The following is a 19,246-nucleotide window of genomic DNA, read 5'->3' as shown; positions in this document are numbered from 1 at the left end:
AACCTTTTGGGGATAAGGGGCAGTATTGAGAATTTTGGAAAAAATATGTTCCCATTTTTAACTGCGTCCTATACCAACTCAGAAGCTAGAATATGCATATTATTGTTCAGGTTTGGATAGAAAACACTCTGAATTTTCTAAAACTGTTTGAATGGTGTCTGTGAGTATAACAGAACTCCTATGGCAGGCAAAAACCTGACAAGGTTTCAAGCAGGAAGTACCCTGTCTGACAAGGAGTCGTGCGTCTTGCATCTTTTTATTGAAAAGTAAGGATCTTAGCTGTAACGTGACAATTCCCAGGGCTCCAATAGGCTCTCAGAACCCGCGAAAAACCTGAAGGTTTACGAGGGAGCCTCAGGCTGAAACACATTATCACCTTTTGTAAGTGGCTGCTCAGAGGACCTTTGAATGAGGCGCGTGCACGATTCGCTCCTGAGGAGAAATTTTATTCGGCTGTTTAGGCTCAATGCATATTCCCGGTCGGAATATTATCACTTATCTACGAGATAAATGGCATAAAAATTGGTTTTAAACAGCGGTTGACATGCTTCGAAGTACGGTAATGGAATATTTAGACATTTTTGTCACGCCAATGCGCCATGCGCGACACCGTGAAGAAGCATTCTGATAGTGTCTAGAACTCACGAACAAAACGTCGCTGTTTGGATATAACGATGGATTATTTGGGACCAAACCAACATTTGTTATTGAAGTAGAAGTCCTGGCAGTGTATTCTGACGAAGAACAAGCAAGGTAAGAACATTTTTCTTATAGGAAATGTGATTTTGGTGGAGGCTGACCTGGGTGGGTATCTAAATAGCTAGCCCTGTGATGCCGGGCTATGTACTTAGATTATTGCAAAATGTGCTTCATCCGAAAAGCTATTTTAAAATCGGACATATCGAGTGCATAGAGGAGTAATGTATCTATAATTCTTAAAATAATTGTTATGCTTTTTGTGAACGTTTATCGTGAGTAATTTAGCAAACTGTTAGTAAATTCCCCGGAAGTTTGCGGGGGTTATGCTTTTTCTGAACGTCACATGCTAATGTAAAAAGCTGGTTTTTGATATAAATATGAACTTGATTGAACAGACATGCATGTATTGTATAACACAATGTCCTAGGTGTGTCATCTGATGAAGATCATAAAAGGTTAGTGCTGCATTTAGCTGTGGTTTGGGTTTATGTGACATGATATGCTAGCTTGAAAAATGGGTGTCTGATTTTTTCTGGCTGGGCACTCTGCTGACATAATCTAATGTTTTGCTTTCGTTGTAAAGCCTTTTTGAAATCGGACAGTGGGGTTAGATTAACGAGATTCTTGTCTTTAAATAGCTGTAAAATAGTCATATGTTTGAGAAATTGAAGTAATAGTATTTCTAACGATTCAAAAATCGCGCCACTGGATTTCAGTGGCTGTTACGTAGGTGGGACGAGTTCGTCCCACATGCGCCAGAGAGGTTAAACTGTTTGAATGGTGTCTGTGAGTATAACAGAACTCATATGGCAGGCCAAAACCTGAGAAGATATCATACAGGAAGTGCCCCCTCTGACCATTTCTTGGCCTTCTATAGCCTCTTTATGGAAAATAGAGGATCTCTGCTGTAACGTGACATTTTCTAAGGCTCCCATAGGCTCTCAGAAGGCGCCAGAACGGGGAATGATGACTCTGCAGTCCCTGGGCGAAAAACAGTAGGGGATTTGGAAAGTGGTCGATCTGAGAACAATGACACGGGTGCGCGCGTGCATGTGACGACTCCATTTTACTTCTTTCAGTCTTTGAACGGATACAATGTCTCCCGGTCGGAATATTATCGCTATTTTATGAGAAAATCGCATAAAATTGATTTTAAACAGCGTTTGACATGCTTCGAAGTACGGTAATGGAATATTTTGAATTTTTTTGTCACGATACCCGCCGGCGCGTCACCCTTCGGATAGTGTCTTGAACGCAAGAACAGAACGCAGCTATTTGGATATAACTATGGATTATTTGGAACCAAAACAACATTGGGTGTTGAAGTAGAAGTCCTGGGAGTGTATTCTGACGAAGAACAGCAAAGGTAATCCAATTTTTCTTATAGTAAATCTCAGTTTGGTGGGTGTCAAAATAGCTAGCCATGATGGCCGTGCTATCTACTCAGAATATTGCAAAATGTGCTTTCACCGAAAAGCTATTTTAAAATCGGACACCGCGATTGCGTAAAGGACTTCTGTATCTATAATACTAAAAATAATTTGTTTTTTGTGAACGTTTATCATGAGTAATTTTGTAAATTCACCGGAAGTTTTCGGTGGGTATGCTAGTTCTGAACGTCACATGCTAATGTAAAAATCTGTTTTTTGAGATAAATATGAACTTGATTGAACAAAACATGCATACATGTATTGTATAACATAATGTCCATAATGTCTGATGAAGATCATCAAAGGTTAGTGCTGCATTTAGCTGTGGTTTTGGTTTTTGTGACATTATATGCTAGCTTGAAAAATGGGTGTGTGATTATTTCTGGCTGGGTCCTCTCCTGACATAATCTAATGTTTTGCTTTCGTTGTAAAGCCTTTTTGAAATCGGGCAATGTGGTTAGATAAAGGAGAGTCTTGTCTTTAAAATGGTGTAAAAAAAGTCAAATGTTTGAAAAATGGAAGTTTTCGAGGAGTTTGTATTTCGCGCCACGCTCTATCATTGGATATTGGCGAGGCGTTCTGCTAGCGGAACATCTAGATGTAAGAGGTTTTAAGGTTAAATTTACGGATTAACTCCGGATTTTAAGGTTAGGGTTAAGTTTAGGCATTAACTCCAAATGGTTAAGGTAAGGGGTAAGGTTTGGGATAGGCTTATAACAAAACTATCAAAAATGACTTTATCGCTGGATTCAACCATGAAACCTTTGGAGTCAGAGGCAGATGCTTATCCACATCCACAATGTCCTAGAAAAACCAAAACTTACTTAACCTCTCTAGGGCAGGTGGCACCAAATTGTCCCACCTACGTAACAGCCAGTTGAATCCTGTAGCGAGATTTTCAAATACCTTAGAAATGCTATTACTTCAATTTCTCAAACATATGACTATTTTACAGCTATTTAAAGACAAGACTCTCGTTAATCTAACCACACTGTCCGATTTCAAAAAGGCTTTACAACGAAAGCAAAACATTAGATTATGTCAGCAGAGTACCCAGCCAGAAATAATCAGACACCCATTTTTCAAGCTAGCATATAATGTCACAAAAACCCAGAAGACAGCTAAATGCAGCACTAACCTTTGATGATCTTCATCAGATGACACACCTAGGACATTATGTTATACAATACATGCATGTTTTGTTCAATCAAGTTCATATTTATATCAAAAACCAGCTTTTTACATTAGCATGTGACGTTCAGAACTAGCATACCCCCCGCAAACTTCCGATGAATTTACTAACAATTTACTAAATTACTCACGATAAACGCTCACAAAAAGCATAACAATTATTTTAAGAATTATAGATACAGAACTCCTCTATGCACTCGATATGTCCGATTTTAAAATAGCTTTTCGGTGAAAGCACATTTTGCAATATTCTAAGTAGATAGCCCGGCATCACAGGGCTAGCCATTTAGACACCCACCAAGTTTAGCCTTCGCCAAACTCCGGTTTACTATTAGAAAAGTTTGATTACCTTTCCTGTTCTTCGTCAGAATGCACTCCCAGGACTTCTACTTCAATAACAAATGTAGGTTTGGTCCAAAATAATCCATAGTTATGTTCCAACAGTGACGTTTTGTTCGTGCGTTCAAGACACTATCCCAATGGTAAATAAAAGGTCACGCGCACGGCGCATTTCGTGATAAAAGATTTCTAAATATTTCATTACCGTACTTCGAAGCATGTCAACCGCTGTTTAAAATCAATTTTTATGCCATTTTTCTCGTAAAAAAGCGATAATATTCCGACCGGGAATCTGCAATTAGGTAAACAGCCGAAAGAAAATGCAGCACGGGGTCGAATCGGGCACGCGCCTAATTCCTTTGTCCTCTTATCGGCCACTTGGCAAAGGCGATTATGTGTTTCAGCCTGAGGCTGCCTCGTCATCGTTCAGTGTTTTCCCGGGCTCTGAGAGCCTATGGAAGCCGTAGGAAGTGTCACGTTACAGCTAAGATCCCCACTCTTCAATAAGCGGAGACAAGAAGAACGACTCCTTGTCAGACAGGCCACTTACTGCATGAAACCTTCTCAGGTTTTTGCCTGCCATATGAGTTCTGTTATACTCACAGACACCATTCAAACAGTTTTATAAACTTTAGGGTGTTTTCTATCCAAAGCCAATAATTATATGCATTTTCTAGTTACTGGGCAGGAGTAGTAACCAGATTAAATCGGTACGTTTTTTATCCGGCCGTGTAAATACTGCCCCCTACCCCCAACAGGTTAAAGGTAACAGCGCTCACTGTTGCCCCTGGTGGCCGGTTTCCACGTCATATCCAGACATCCTCAGCCATGGATGGATGTCGAATACTGACTTGTATCACGGGTGATCTACCTGCAAAACTCTGATTCCATTCCAGTCTGGCTCAGCTCAGCAAATGTAGCAATTGGACATTTGAAAACGTAGAAAATCCAATTCAATGATATTGTTGTTTCCTGAACTGAGTGAACTCATGAACTGCATTTGACTTCATTTTCAGAGTTAATTGAGTTGAAATGGAATGAAGGCCAACTCTGCTAACCATGGTCCTTCCCTGTAAAGTCTAGACCTTTCCCATCAAAACCCCAAGCCCCCATCCTTGTCTACAGTGCCTTCAGAAATGATTCATACACCTTGACTTATTCCACATTTCGTTGTGTTAGTCTGAATTCAAAATTGATTAAATATATGTTTTTTCTCTCACCCAGCTACACACAGTACACCATAATGAAAAAGTGAAAACATATATTAAGACATGTTTGCAAATGTATTGAACATTTAATACAGAAATATCTAATTTACATAACTATTCACACCCTTGAGTCAATACTTTGTACAAACACCTTTGGCAGCGATTACAGCTGTGAGTCTTTCTGGGTAAAGTCTCTAAGAGCTTTCCACACCTGGATTGTGCAACATTTGCCCATTTTTCGTTTCAATATTCTTCAAGCTCTATACCAGGCAGTGTCAGAGGAAGGCCCTAAAAATTGTCGAAGGCTCCAGCCACCCAAGTCATAGACTGTTCTCTCTGCTACTGCACAGCAAGCGGTCCCGGAGTGCCAAAAGGCTCCTTAACAGCTTCTACCCCTAAGCCATAGCACTGCTGAACAGTTAATCAAATGGTTAGCCGGACTATTTGCATTGACCCCCTTATTTTATTCATATTTGTTCTTATTTTCTGCACTGACTCTCTTCCATAGGCTCGATATACACTCACTGGACTCTAACCATACACTTACACATACTACACTGACACTCCAAAACACACACACAAAATGGTTTAAGGGCAACAAAGTCAAGGTGTTGGAATGGCCATCACAAAGCCCTGACCTCAATCCTATAGGGCAGAACTGAAAAGCCGTGAGCGAGCAACGAGGCCTACAAACCTGACTCAGTTACACCAGCTCTGTCAGGAGGAATGGGCCAAAATTCACCAAACTAATTGTGGGAAACTTGTGGAAGGCTACTAGAAACGTTTGACCCAAGTTAAACAATTTAAAGGCAATGCTACCAAATACTAATTGAGTGTATGTACACTTCTGACCCACTGGGAATGTGATGAAAGAAATACAAGCTGAAATAAATCAATCTCTCTACTATTATTCTGACATTTCACATTCTTATCATAAAGTGGTGATCCTAACTAACCTAAGACAGGGGATTTTTACTAGGATTCAATTTCAGGAATTGTGAAAAACGGAGTTTAAATGTATTTGGCTAAGGTGTATGTAAACTTCCGACTTCAACTGTATATATATATATATATATATAACTCATCAAAAAAAGAAACGTCCTCTCATTGTAAACTGCGTTTATTTTCAGCAAACTTAACATGTGTAATATTTGTATGAACATAACAAGATTCAACAACTGAGACATAAACTGAACCAGTTCAACAGAAATGGAATAATGGAAATGAAATAATGTGTACCTGAACATAGGGGGAGTTAAAATCAAAAGTAACAGTCAGTATCTGGTGTGGCCACCAGCTGCATTAAGTACTGCAGTGCATCTCCTCCTCATGGACTGCACCAGATTTGCCAGTTCTTGCTGTGAGATGTTACCCCACTCTTCCACCAAGGCACCTGCAAGTTCCCGGACATTTCTGGGGAGAATGGCCCTAGCTCTCACCCTCCGATCCAACAGGTCCCAGACGTGCTCAACGGGATTGAGATCCGGGCTCTTTGCTAACCATGGCAGAACACTGATATTCCTGTCTTGTAGGAAATAATGCACAGAACGAGCAGTATGGCTGGTGGCATTGTCACGCTGGAGGGTCATGTCAGGATGAGCCTGCAGGAAGTGTACCACATGAGGGAGGAGGATGTCTTCCCTGTAATACACAGCGTTGAGACTGCCTGCAATGACAACAAGCTCAGTCATATGATGCTGTGACACACCGCCCCAGACCACGACGGACCGTCCACCTCCAAATTGATCCCGCTCCAGAGTACAGGCCTCGGTGTAACGCTCATTCCTTCGACGATAAACGTGAATCTGACCATCACCCCTGGTGAGACAAAATCACGACTCGTCAATGAAGAGCACTTTTTGGCAGTCCTGTCTGGTCCAGCGACTGTGGGTTTGTGCCCATAGGCGACGCTGTTGCCGGTGATGTCTGGTGAGAACCTGCCTTACAACAGGCCTACAAGCCCTCAGTCCAGCCTCTCACAGCCTATTGCGGACAGTCTGAGCACTGATAGAGGGATTGTGCGTTCCTGGTGTAACTCGGGCAGTTGTTGTTGTTGCCATCCTGTACCTGTCCCGCAGGTGTGATGTTTGCATGTACCGATCCTGTGCAGGTGTTGTTACACGTGGTCTGCCACTGCGAGTATGATCAGCTGTCCGTCCTGTCTCCCTGTTGCGCTGTCTTAGGCGTCTCACAGTACGGACATTGCAATTTATTGCCATGGCCACATCTGCAGTCCTCATGCCTCCTTGCAGCATGCCTAAGGCACGTTCACGCAGATGAGCAGGGACCCTGGGCATCTCTCTTTTGGTGTTTTTCAGAGTCAGTAGAAAGGCCTGTTTGGTGTCCTAAGTTTTCATAACTGACCTTAATTGCCTACCGTCTGTAAGCTGTTAGTGTCTTAATGACTGTTCCACAGGTGCATGTTCAATAATTGTTTATGGTTCATTGAACAAGCATGGGAAACAGTGTTTAAACCCTTTACAATGAAGATCTGTGAAGTTACTTGGATTTTTACGAATTATCTGTGGAAGACAGTGTCCTAAAAAAGGGACGTTTCTTTTTTGCTGAGTTTATATATATATATATATATTATTTACAAATTCATCACACATTTATGATTTTATATGGGAATCAAAAAGCTTTCATGGATGTTCACCATGTGCTCAGTGCTGTCAACAGACCCCATTATGACATCACAATGTAACGGAATCCTTGCCATGATATCATTGCTGGTTCCATCTGACAAGCAAAATTTCATTTCCACTCATTTCATGATAGTTCTCTCACAGAGATAGGTTAAGTTCTTATTTTGAGAGTGTTAATATTTATCATCAATGGCTTATCGAGGAAGAAAGTCAAGTGAGTTTGACAAACTCCAGAAGGAGAACTCTCAGATGAAGAGCGTCATCGAAAACTTGAGGAAGCAAAACATGGCTTTAAACCAACAGGATGACCAGGACAAGTTTTCAAGTTTTGTAAGGCTCATCAGTATTTCAAACGTTTTTCAAAAATATCACTGTGTTTATTTTGTGGTTTCATAGACAGACAGTAGGCCTACATCCATAACATCTTTAGCTTGAAAGCTTTATATGACACACTGTAGAAACTATTTTGACTACTTCACTTCTGCTATTCATTTCATACTATACCATTGTGATCCAGGGCTATCAGGAGAGCTACCCAATCCCAGAGGGCCATCGGGGCTTCATCAGTGATGCCAGACTTCTGCAGATGCAGAGAGCTGAGAGAGAGGCCATGGAAGCAAAGCAAAGAAAGATAAGTGCTATCCATGAGAATTATGTCCGGACTGCTCTCATCGGGGTTGGCAGCACCTTCGCGCACCACTTCGTCCCCTCTATTCAGTGCATTCCGCGGCCGAAAGCTCCACCGAGGCCTTTGCCACGAAGGCTTGAACACATAGCTCTGGCCCCACTGAAGAACGTGGTGGGGGTGGACGGAGCTCAAGTTCGACCCGGATCTCACTCTCTGGAGTCCATCCAGGTGAATAAGTCATTCAGCAGCAGTAGCGTGCGGCCTGTTCCCGTCCCTCCCACTGGAGCTCCCTCCAAGAGGGGCAAGAAGAAGAAGGAGGGCAGGCGGGGAGTCAAAGCCCTGAAAGTCCAGTTGGACCAGGGCTGTGCTGACAACAACGGACCCATTGACCTGATGGAGGAGGTGAGGGACATCGAGGCTCACCTGAAGGAGGAGGCCTGGAAGGTAGGATGGACTTTGAATTTATTGTAAATGTGAAAATTTGTGAAAACACAAGTGTAGACCTTACTGTGAAACCAACAGTGCAGTTCAAGAAGAGTTAGGAAAATATTTAACAAATAAACTAATGTAAACAATAATAATAATAAAAGTAACACAATGACATAACAATGACGAGGCTATATACAGGGGGCATCGGTACCGAGTCAGTGTGCGGGGGTACAGGTTAGTTGAGGGTTACAGTGTGCGGGGGTACAGGTTAGAAAGGATACTCTCTTTGACGGCATGATAGAATAGATCCTAGAATACAGGATCTCTGTGTATTAGTTTATGTATATACTAGTTCTATATGCATTTCTATGATGGGAGCAATCTTTTCTGGTCTACGCCAAAGGTGGTACATGAGGTGAAGGCCATGGGCAGGAGAAGTTTGGGCTCGGCCATGTCCATGGGGGAAATAGCCACCAGCTCTCTGGGAAGCCTGAGCTCAGTGGATATGAACACCCCTGCGGAGCTCCGTGACTACTTGGATGTTGGGACCCCGGTAAAGTCGCGTGACAGCCCACCCAGGCCTGCTCCCCCTCCTACCAAGCCCAGGAGCAAACTGCCTCGGCCTACAAGGTTCCTTAGCCTTCAAAAGGCTGATACCGGCTCAGGTCAGTCCCTCTCATGTACTCACACTAATTTAAATTAGACAGCGAGATGAAGCTAGGTAGACTCATAGTAGGAAGGGAAGGGACACAAATGGATTTAGCCCAGGGCTAAGACATTTTTCCACACTTGCTTTGCCTGTTGCACAGTGAGAACCTTTGCTCAAGGCGAATTAGACCCTGCTTCTGAGCAGGTTGAGCACCAAAAATGTGTGCTAAATTTAAAATGATATCATAATGAACTAAGATGTTCTAGTGTTAAAAGCTACAAACAGATATGGAAATGAGTAAATACATACATACATACAGTTCACAGAAAGATAGATGTCTGCTGTCAACCCATAGACAAGAAGGCAGCCAGTGAGCCAAAGGGCCAAATAAAGAAAGGTCAGGACCAGGCCAGATTGCAGCCCCTGTCCAACCCAGAGCAGGCCCTGACTAAGACCTTTAAGCTGCTCCACTCTACCTCTGATGACTGGTGAGCATTCACTGTAGACAAGACCAATGGAGCTAGGCTAAAGGAAGCACAGTGTAGTGTCCTTGGAAATGTAGATTTGAGCTACAGAGCGTAGAAACTTCTGAAATTAAGAGACCAGAGTCCTAATTGATGAACATCATTATAATGTTTTTGGAAAATGTTGTGGAAATTGCTTACGTTTCTTTCACTGGCTTGCAGGGAGAAGAAGATCGAGGGCTTGACCTCTCTCCGTGTGATGGCTCAGAACCACATGGACATACTGATGCCTAAACTCCATGATATCTGCCTTGCCATTATAAATGAGGTAGCTGTATTCATTCACTGCCCTATTCATTCATCTGCACAAATCTGCTACATTTGGAGAACAAGCCAAATTATTGTGTCATGTTTCTGATGTTCGTGGGTTGTACTGCTCAACATTAATAGTTGGTCCTGTGCGTGTTATTATGATTCAGGTGAAGAACCTGCGCTCTGCAGTGTCCTGTGCTGCCATGGCCACACTGGGTGACATGTACGTTCACCTCCAGAGGGCCATGGACAGTGAGGTGGAGGGGACGGCACGCGTGCTGCTGCACAAAGCCAGCGAGGCCAACAACTTCATCCGGCAGGCCGCCAACTTTGCCCTGGGTCACATGGTGCAGAGCTGCACCCCTACCCGTGTCATGAATGCCCTGCTGGTCGGTGGGCTGAGGTAAAGAGGGAGAGGGGTCAATTAACACTCACTAAGGGGTAGATCCGGACTTCCACAAATGTTCACTTTGTCTCACATTGAAAGTTTGACTCGAATGGAAGTTAGGATTCACTCCAAACGGACCTGATGTGACAATGCAATAGATAATTGATATGTAGTGAACTTTCTGGTGCAAAATGGTCACTGCCCGCTTAAGTATACCACACATTAGATTAGATTCAACTTTATTGTCATTGAACAAGTACAAGTACAACGAAATGCAGTTAGTATCTGACCAGAAGTGCAAATAAAAGAGTGCAAAAAGTGTAGTAAAAAGTAAAATAACTAAGTACGTTATTAAGTGGGATGTATAAATGTGCAATGAAGGCAAATGGCAAGTCTAAATGTGCAATGAAGGCAAATTGAAAGTGCAAGGAGGCATGCAACTGAAATGCAGGGAGAGCAGCAATGAGGTTACCGAGGTAGACATGTACATGTACAACTGAATTATGTCCTTAATCAGATTTTGCAAAGCAATGTCAGAGTCCAGTAGTACTGTGAAATGGACAAAGAGAGTAGTGCAACAAGGTCCCTGAGAGGCAGTACCTTTTGTTTGTGGCATGGATGTGAAGGGTCCCTGATGCGCTGGAGGTCTCCGATGGCAGGGAGCTGGGCACCAGTGATGTGGTGGGTGGTTTTCACCACCTGTTGCAGGGCCTTCCGGTCAGCCACGGAGCACCTGCCAAACCACACTGTGGCGCAGTTAGTCAGATTGCTCTCGACCGTGCAGCGGTAAAAGTTCACCAGGATCTTGGGAGACAAGCAGGCCTTCTTCAGCCTCCTCAAAAAGTACAGGCGCTGCTGCGCCTTCTTGACCAGGGTTGAGGTGTTGCGGGTCCAGGAGAGGTCATCGGAGATGTAGACACCCAGGGATTTGAAGCTGGGCACACGCTCCACTTCAGTGCCATCAATGAGAATTAGGGCGTGGCTGCGGCTTTTAGACTTCCTGTTAATCCACTATGAGCTCCTTGGTTTTCTTTGCATTGAGGGCCAGGTTGTTGTCAGCGCACCATGCAGCCAGGTGCTTGACCTCCTCCCTGTAGGCTGACTCGTCACTGATCAGACCTACCACCGTGGTAGGTCTGATCAAAATGTTGTTTAAATGCTGAGCTTACACGGAACCCAAACTGGCTGCGCGCGTGCGCCATAGTGTTGACAGTACAAAATAAAACAACTAATTTACAAAAAACTTTGCAGCACAAACAAGTTACAACGTGACATCGCCTCTATCCCATTCAGACCTTAGAGGACCAAACTACATCTCCCATAATGCAACGCCCGCACCAGCTCAGCTAACCGTCTGCATCACAGAAAGGCATGCTAGCTAGCAACAGCAGCACTTTTAGCACTCTGTAAACTATATTAATAACAACAATAAAACTCTGAAAGTTACATGTTTCTATAGTCTCACATTCCCTTATAACAATATCTACAGCATTAACCTTGGGATGTTTTATTTATTTCACGATATGGACTTCTACAAAGGAGTAATCTGCAAGACACACCTTTCTCAGTGTTTTCTCGGACTGAGGAGAATGGCAACTACGGGTAGTACCAGGGTGTTAGTAGGTGATGCAAGCACCCAGATGAAATAAAATATATTTAATGAAACAAAACCCGAAGATTGTCACGTCCTGGCCAGTATAAGGGTTAATTAGTATTGTAGTTTGGTCAGGACGTGGCAGAGGGTATTTGTTTTATGTGGTTCGGGGTGGTGTGTTTTTGTTGAAGGGGCATTTGGTTTAAGTATTCCGGGGTTTTTTGGGCACTGTTTGGTTTTCTGGTATTCTATGTTTAGTCTAGTATGCATGTTTCTATGTTTGGTTAATTGGGGTTGGGACTCTCAGTTGAAGGCAGGTGTTGTCTATCTGCCTTTGATTGAGAGTCCCATATATTAGGGTGTGTTTGTGGTTGTTATTTGTGGGTGATTGTTCTGTGTTGAGCCTTATGCTTGGCCAGACTGTTTGTAGTTGTTCGTTCGTTCATTTTCGTGTTTTGTTATTTTGGTATTCATTTTTGAAAAAAAATAATCATCAAGATGAGAAAACACATACCTGCTGCGTTTTGGTCCTCCATCACCGACGACAACCGTGACAAAGATGTTAACATCATTCAGCTACTGTAACTGCCTACCTAACATCAACAGGCAGCACCAGTAGCGCAACAATTAAAAATGGACACCAAAAGTAAAGTTCCTGGCGATCAAAGCGATCTGACTCCCCCTTCTGTCTGAACTTGGAATATTCATGTTCGCGGGCTTTGGCCCTGAACCTGGTTGTTCTGTTCTGCGTTGTGTACTATTCTAATAATTTGAAGTTTGATGGAATAACCATTTTAACTCTACTACAAATACATTTCGTATTAGGCTACATGTCTGACTCCTGACCTATTTAGAGTGTTTATATGCAGTTTAATACGACATGTAGCCTATTTGAAATTATGAGTGCTTCTTACAGTCACCTTTTCCTGTTGTTTACTTAAATACTTAATTCAAATCATATGGTTTGGTTTCAATATTTCAAAACCAAATGGTAGGTTATACGCCACAGCTTTCAGCCAATCAGCATTCAGGGCTCGAACCACCCGGTTTATAATTTCAATTATCTCGCCAACCCCCTCATCACCACTCTGGGTAGCAGAGTTTCAGTTGTGTTTACATCTGTAGGTCTGATATCTGATTGGAAGTTCACTTTTATAGTAGCATATTGGTTAACAACTCACATTGTTTTATTTTAACAACTCAGAGGCTTTTAAGAGTCTTAGATTCATTGTCTCTCTCTTTTTCTTTGTTCCTGACCTGCGCTAGTGAGATACGCTCTCTCTATCTCTCCACCCCAGCGACTCTTGGGGCATGGCCTTTCAGGCTATGACTTCTCTCCCCCCCCCCTCTGATCATGCATAAGGTATTGCATTGTAATGTTTGTTAATGCCTTGTATATGATTTCATAATGTTAAATACCTTTCCACTCTCAGTCCAATTCTTGCAAGTCAATGTCAACTCATTGCCTAATGCTTGCTTGCATATTTTAAGTATCTTTATAGCGTAAAATATAAACATTTTAATGTATAAATAGTTATATATCAAATACTACCACACTACAAAGTCAATCAATTTAATATACACCATCACAAATATTCACATGTTTTCATTTCGGCAGGTCTTAAGAAACATTATGATATTAAACCTCTACGGGATCAGTGTCCCCCCCGCGGGATGGTTTAGCTAATGTAGGAAAATGTGATTAGCATGAGGTTGTAAGTAACAAAAACATTTCCCAGGACAGATATGGGCAGAAAGCTTAAATTCTTGTTAATTTAACTGCACTGTCCAATTTACAGTAGGTATTACAGTGAAAGAATATCAATCTATTTGTTTGAGAAGAGTGCACAATGTATTGATAAACCAATTAGGCACATTTGGGCAGTCTTGATACAACATTTTGAACAGATATAAAATGGTTCATTGGATCAGTCTAAGACTTTGCACTGACACTGCTGCCATCTAGTGACCAAAATCGAAATTGCGCCTGGGCTGGAATATAAATACATTTATAAATATGTATATTTATAGGCAATGAGTTGACATTGACTAGCAAGAATTGGACTGAGAGTGGAAAGGTATTTAACAATATGAAATCATATACAAGGCACTATGATCAAATACCTTATTAATCATCTGATAAATCATGAACAAATCATTTAAAATAGCGTTTATAAATGTGTAAATAACTATTTATAGATTTCTCATTGACATTTACAAATGTAGGAATAATGATTAATAAATGGTAATTGAACTCTTCACAAACAGTTTATAAATGGTATATTAAGGGACTTTAATGTAAAGTCTTACTGAACATTTTGATCCATCGATGAGACTTCATCAATACAATCCATTATCATTCGTCTCCTAACTCATGTATCTCTATGACATGTAACTGATGTGCTCTGTTTTTCCTTCCTCAGCCACCGTAACGCTGCGGTGAGGAGCTGCACTGCTCAGCACCTGGAGAGACTGGCTGAGGTCATGGGGATGTCTCGTCTCCTGTCTGGGAAGAAAGACCTCACTGACCGTTTCTTGATTGCCGTCAGTAAACTGGCTGTGGACCCTGCACAGGAAGTCAGGTGGGATGTTCCTCCTGTAAAGTAGCTTGCTTAAACATAATGGCCGGCCTTAATTTAGGCTGTGATTCAATCCATGGCTCGCTATAGCACTAGATCGCCGACAATGCAGCTTGTAAAGGTAATTTACTCTTGAGTCGACATCTGCAGCGTTTACCACAAATACAAATTGAAATTGCCTTTAAAAGCCACATTAGCATAGATGCTGTAGACAGCTGACAAAGGGTGTCATGGATTGAATTGCGGATTTTAGGTATTCCAAAACAACCACAGGTTCTCTTGGAGGGGAATAGTAATTGAAAACAAATAGGAAAAATTATAAACACAAATAAGTGCTACATGGCATAGGAAAATCCAAGTCCAGGCACTCATGTGGGTTTGAAAGTTAAAAAGCCAAAAGCTAAGCCGAAGCCAAAGGCCGCCAGGGATGTTCTTCTCCCATCGCCAACTAGCGACCTCCTGTGGTGACCAATGCACGCTGACAAGGTCGCCAGGTGTATGGTGTTTTCTCCGACACATTGGTGCAGCTGGCTTCCAGGTTAAGTGGGCTTTGTGTCAAGAAGTAGTACGGCTTGGCTGGGTTGTGTTTCGCAGGACGCACGGCTCTCGACCCTCCTGCAAATTCTACCTAATGTATGTCTTATTTTGATGGGATATTTTTTCTCAGGTTGCCATCGTTTGAGTACTGTTTTTAATCACAGACAGGAGAAATTATTTGATATGTTGCACGTTTAAGATGATATTAACTTCTTGAGGCTACCTGGGACGTTAGCGTGCCCCCCGTGGCGCACCCTATCAACAGCAGGTGCATTTCAAGAGCGGCAAATTTGAAACCAAATAAATGTACAAATTCAAATTTCTCAAACATACAACTAACTTACAGCCTTTGAAAGATAAACATCTTCTTAATCTAACCACGTTTACCGATTTCAAAAAGGTTTTACGGGGAAAGCATAAAGTTAGGTTATGTTAGGAGAGTACATTGACAATAGCGGTGTGCAATGCATTGTCGATTCAAAGACAGGCTTCACCAAAACCATACAATCAGCTAAAATGATGCACTAACCTTTTACAATCTCCATCAGATGACACTCCTAGGACATTATGTTAGACAATGCATGCATTTTTAGTTCTATCAAGTTCATATTTATATCTAAAAACAGTGTTTTACTATGGCGTTGATGTTCAGGAAATCGTTTCCCTCCAATACCGGCAGTCAAGTCATGACAACAAAATAATTAATTAATATTAGAAAACATTGCTAAAATATTATATTGTCATTCAAAGAATTATAGATTTACATCTCTTGAACGCAATGGACTTGCCAGATTTAAAATTAACCTTACTGGGAAATCACACTTTGCAATAATCTGAGCACTGCGCCAGAAAAATACGCATCGCGATACAGACTAACCGCCATGTTGGAGGAATCTAAAATCGAAAATACTATATAAATAATCCATTACCTTTGATTCTCTTCATCAGATGTCACTTCCAAAGAGTCCCAGGTCCATAACGAATGTAGTTTTGTTCAAAAAAGCTCATCATTTATGTCGAAAAACCTCCGTGTTGTAGCGCATGATCTAAGCCAGCCGGACTTCACTTCACTTCAAGAACGGAAAAAATATATTTCCGTTCGTTCAAACATGTCAAACGTTGTATCGCATAAATCATTAGGGCCTTTTTTAACCAGAACATGAATAAAATTCAAGGCGGACCATTGGGTTCTCTTTTAAAACGTTTCGGAATGAGAGTACCCACCATCAACTCGCACGCCAGGTGTCTAATGGACCATCACGTTCCATGGCTCTTATTCGGTCAGATCTCACTGTAGAACACTCAAAACACTTTGTAAAGGCTGGGGACATCTTGTGGAAGCAATAGGAAGTGCCAGAATATTCCTCACCCCCTTTGTTTTTCAATGGCATAGGCTCAAAGTCAATTCAACACATCAGGTATCCACTTCCTGTCAGAATCTGTCTCAGGGTTTTGCCTGCCAAATGAGTTCTGTTATACTCACAGACACCATTCAAACAGTTTTTGAAACTTTAGGGTGTTTTCTATCCATATATAATAAGTATATGCATATTGTAGTTACTGGGTAGGTGTAGGAGGCAGTTAAAAATGGGCACATATTTTTTCAAAAAATTCTCAATACTGCCCCCTATACCCTAACAGGTTAATATCTTTGTCCACAGGCATCATGGTCGCAATATCTTGAGAAACGTGGCCACCAATGGCGACTTTGCTAAAATGTGGGACAAATTCGCTCCGAGGAAAGAGCGAGAATCCTTGAGGGAGGTCATCTCAAAGGTTAACCTCAAAGAAAGGTACATTCTCTCTGGATGATTAGAAGAAGTATGACAAATGAGCTGATATGATTACAGAACTCCAATCCCACTGGGCACAGACATCAGTTCAATGTCTAGTTTTGATTTAAATTTGGGAAATCAACCAATGTGAAATTAACCAAAAATGTTGGGTGAAAAAAATCCAATTGTGTTTTCCACATTGATTCACCGTCATCACATAGATTATTTGGGTTGTTGAAATGAGGTGGAAACAATGTTTATTCAACCAGTTTTGGCCCAATGGGATGAATTTAATATACTGTAAGATTATATCTTTCTGTCTTTTCTCTTTTTCAACAGGAATATCTGAATAATCCCCAACTTGACTATATGTTTGTATCTAAATATTTGCACATTTCCCAACTTGACTATTATCCCCTCCAGTCCCCAAACTCCAATATTTTCGCTCATTCTAAGAAATTTGACACTATCATCCAAACCCCCATGTAAATGCATCTTTAAGCTGCATCAACTCCCTGTCCAAGTCCTGAATTCACTATAAGGCAATATGAACCACATTCAAAGCACTAAATGACCTTTCCTCGAAGCTCCTATCTGATCTACCAGCTCAATAGTGGTCTACTGAAACCATACTCACCATCTCAGGGGGTGCTCAGATCATCAACCACTGACCTCCACACCATCCTCAAAACCAGCAGTCCTCTTTTGGAGGCAGATTGGTCAGTGCTCCTGTATGGCACCAACATTGTGGATTTTCATCCAATGCTTCTGGACTATGAGAACATTCTTTGGACAATAAAATTAGGTAAAATGGAAGCTGGCTACAGTCTCAGTTTTATCCTTCAAGACAGTGTGAGGATGTGTAACAACAATACCTGTAGTTTAATTTCATGATCAGGGCCAGATTACCGAATGGGCATGCAGGGCACCTGCCCTGTGGGCCCCGACCTCCAGGGAATATCATCATAACATCCAAAACTAAAAGTAGAGCGGATGTATATTACAGTACGTGGACGTTTTACAATTCGTGAGCTCGTTTCATAATTTGTAGCCATGTTTAATATAAATTTGTGCTCATTTTGTAGAAATTCGTGAGCATTTAAAAACATTTAGTGGGGATGTTTTATATCAATTTGCTTACTGGTGCAAAAAAAAATGCATGAAATGTATGCATTCACTACTGTGAGTCGCTCTGGATAAGAGTGTCTGCTAAATGACTTAAATGTAATAGTAAATGGTGCTCTTCCATGCCGTCTCGAGGAGGGGTGCGTCACTTGAGTGGGTTGAGTCACTGACGTGATCCTCCTGTCTGGGTTGTGCCGTGGCGGAGATCTTTGTGGGCTATACTCGGCCCTGTCTCAGGATGGTAAGTTGGTGATTGAAGATATCCCTCTAGTGGTGTGGGGGCTGTGCTTTGGCAAAGTGGATAGGGTTATATCCTGCCTGTTTGGCCCTGTCCGGGGGTATCGTCGGATGGGGCCACAGTGTCTCCCGACCTCCTCCTGTCTCAGCCCCAGTATTTATGCTGCAGTAGTTTATGTGTCGGGGAGCTAGGGTCAGTCTGTATATCTGGAGTATTTCTCCTGTCTTATCCGGTGTCCGTGTGAAGTATAGTATGCACTCTCTAATTCTCTTCTCTCTTTCCTCTCTTCTCGCCTATCTCTCTCCTCGGATGACCTGAGCCCTAGGACCATGCCTCAGGACTACCTGGCCTGATGATCTCTTGCTGTCCCCAGTCCACCTGGCTGTGCTGCTGCTTCCAGTTCACTGTTCTGCCTGGCGGTGTATGGAATCCCTGACCTGTTTCACCGGACGTGCTCCTTGTCCCAGACTTGCTGTTTGCAAACTCTGTAGAGACAGCTTGGAGCGTAACCGAGGAGACAGCAGGAGCGGTAGAGATATCCTGTGAATAGACCGGCTATGAAAGGCCAACTGACATTTACTCCTGAGGTTCTGACCGTGGGGGGGTTCGGGACAACCCTCTGACAACCACTGTGATTATATTATTTGACCCTGCTGGTCATCTATGAACATTTAAACATCTTGGCCATGTTTATCGTTATAATCTCCACCCGGCACAGCCAAGAAGAGGACTGGCCACCCCTCATAGCCTGGTTCCTCTCTAGGTTTCCTCCTAGTTCTGGCCCTTTCTAGGGAGTGTTCCTAGTCCCCGTGCTTCCTACACCCTGCATTGCCTTGGGGGCCCTGGTTTGGGGTTTTAGGCTGGGTTTCTTCTGTACAGTACTTTGATGATATCCAGCTGATGTAAGAAGGGCTTTATAAAATAAATTTGGAATTTGAAATTTTGGTTTGATATATGCTCCTCAAACCAATGAGGAGATGCACGTGGGTAGATGCTCCTAAAAACAATGAGGAGAT

General features: G+C 42.2%; 1 protein-coding gene across 1 annotated transcript; it reads left to right on the top strand.

Moving 5' to 3' along the window:
- The first annotated feature begins 7,459 nt into the window (after window positions 1-7,459).
- Window positions 7,460-17,678, top strand: LOC115178003 (uncharacterized). Its single transcript, XM_029739015.1, has 9 exons — window positions 7,460-7,842; window positions 8,030-8,584; window positions 8,973-9,234; window positions 9,538-9,706; window positions 9,905-10,010; window positions 10,162-10,397; window positions 14,400-14,558; window positions 16,754-16,885; window positions 17,207-17,678. The coding sequence occupies exons 1-9, from the start codon at window positions 7,702-7,704 to the stop codon at window positions 17,214-17,216; spliced, it is 1,770 nt and encodes a 589-aa protein (XP_029594875.1). The 5' UTR covers window positions 7,460-7,701; the 3' UTR covers window positions 17,217-17,678.
- Window positions 17,679-19,246: the final 1,568 nt, after the last annotated feature.

This window comes from Salmo trutta, chromosome 38, assembly GCF_901001165.1.
Source record: "Salmo trutta chromosome 38, fSalTru1.1, whole genome shotgun sequence".
Lineage (NCBI taxonomy): Eukaryota > Metazoa > Chordata > Actinopteri > Salmoniformes > Salmonidae > Salmo > Salmo trutta.
Note: the sequence above shows the minus strand (reverse complement) of the source record. Positions and strands in the feature narration are given on the sequence as shown.

Coding starts and splice junctions, on each gene's coding strand:
- LOC115178003 (XM_029739015.1), top strand. CDS start 7,702: ATGGCTTATCGAGGAAGAAAGTCAAGTGAGTTTGACAAACTCCAGAAG. Junction 9,235..9,537: donor AAAGGCTGATACCGGCTCAG/GTCAGTCCCTCT, acceptor ACATACATACAG/TTCACAGAAAGATAGATGTC. Junction 9,707..9,904: donor CACTCTACCTCTGATGACTG/GTGAGCATTCAC, acceptor ACTGGCTTGCAG/GGAGAAGAAGATCGAGGGCT.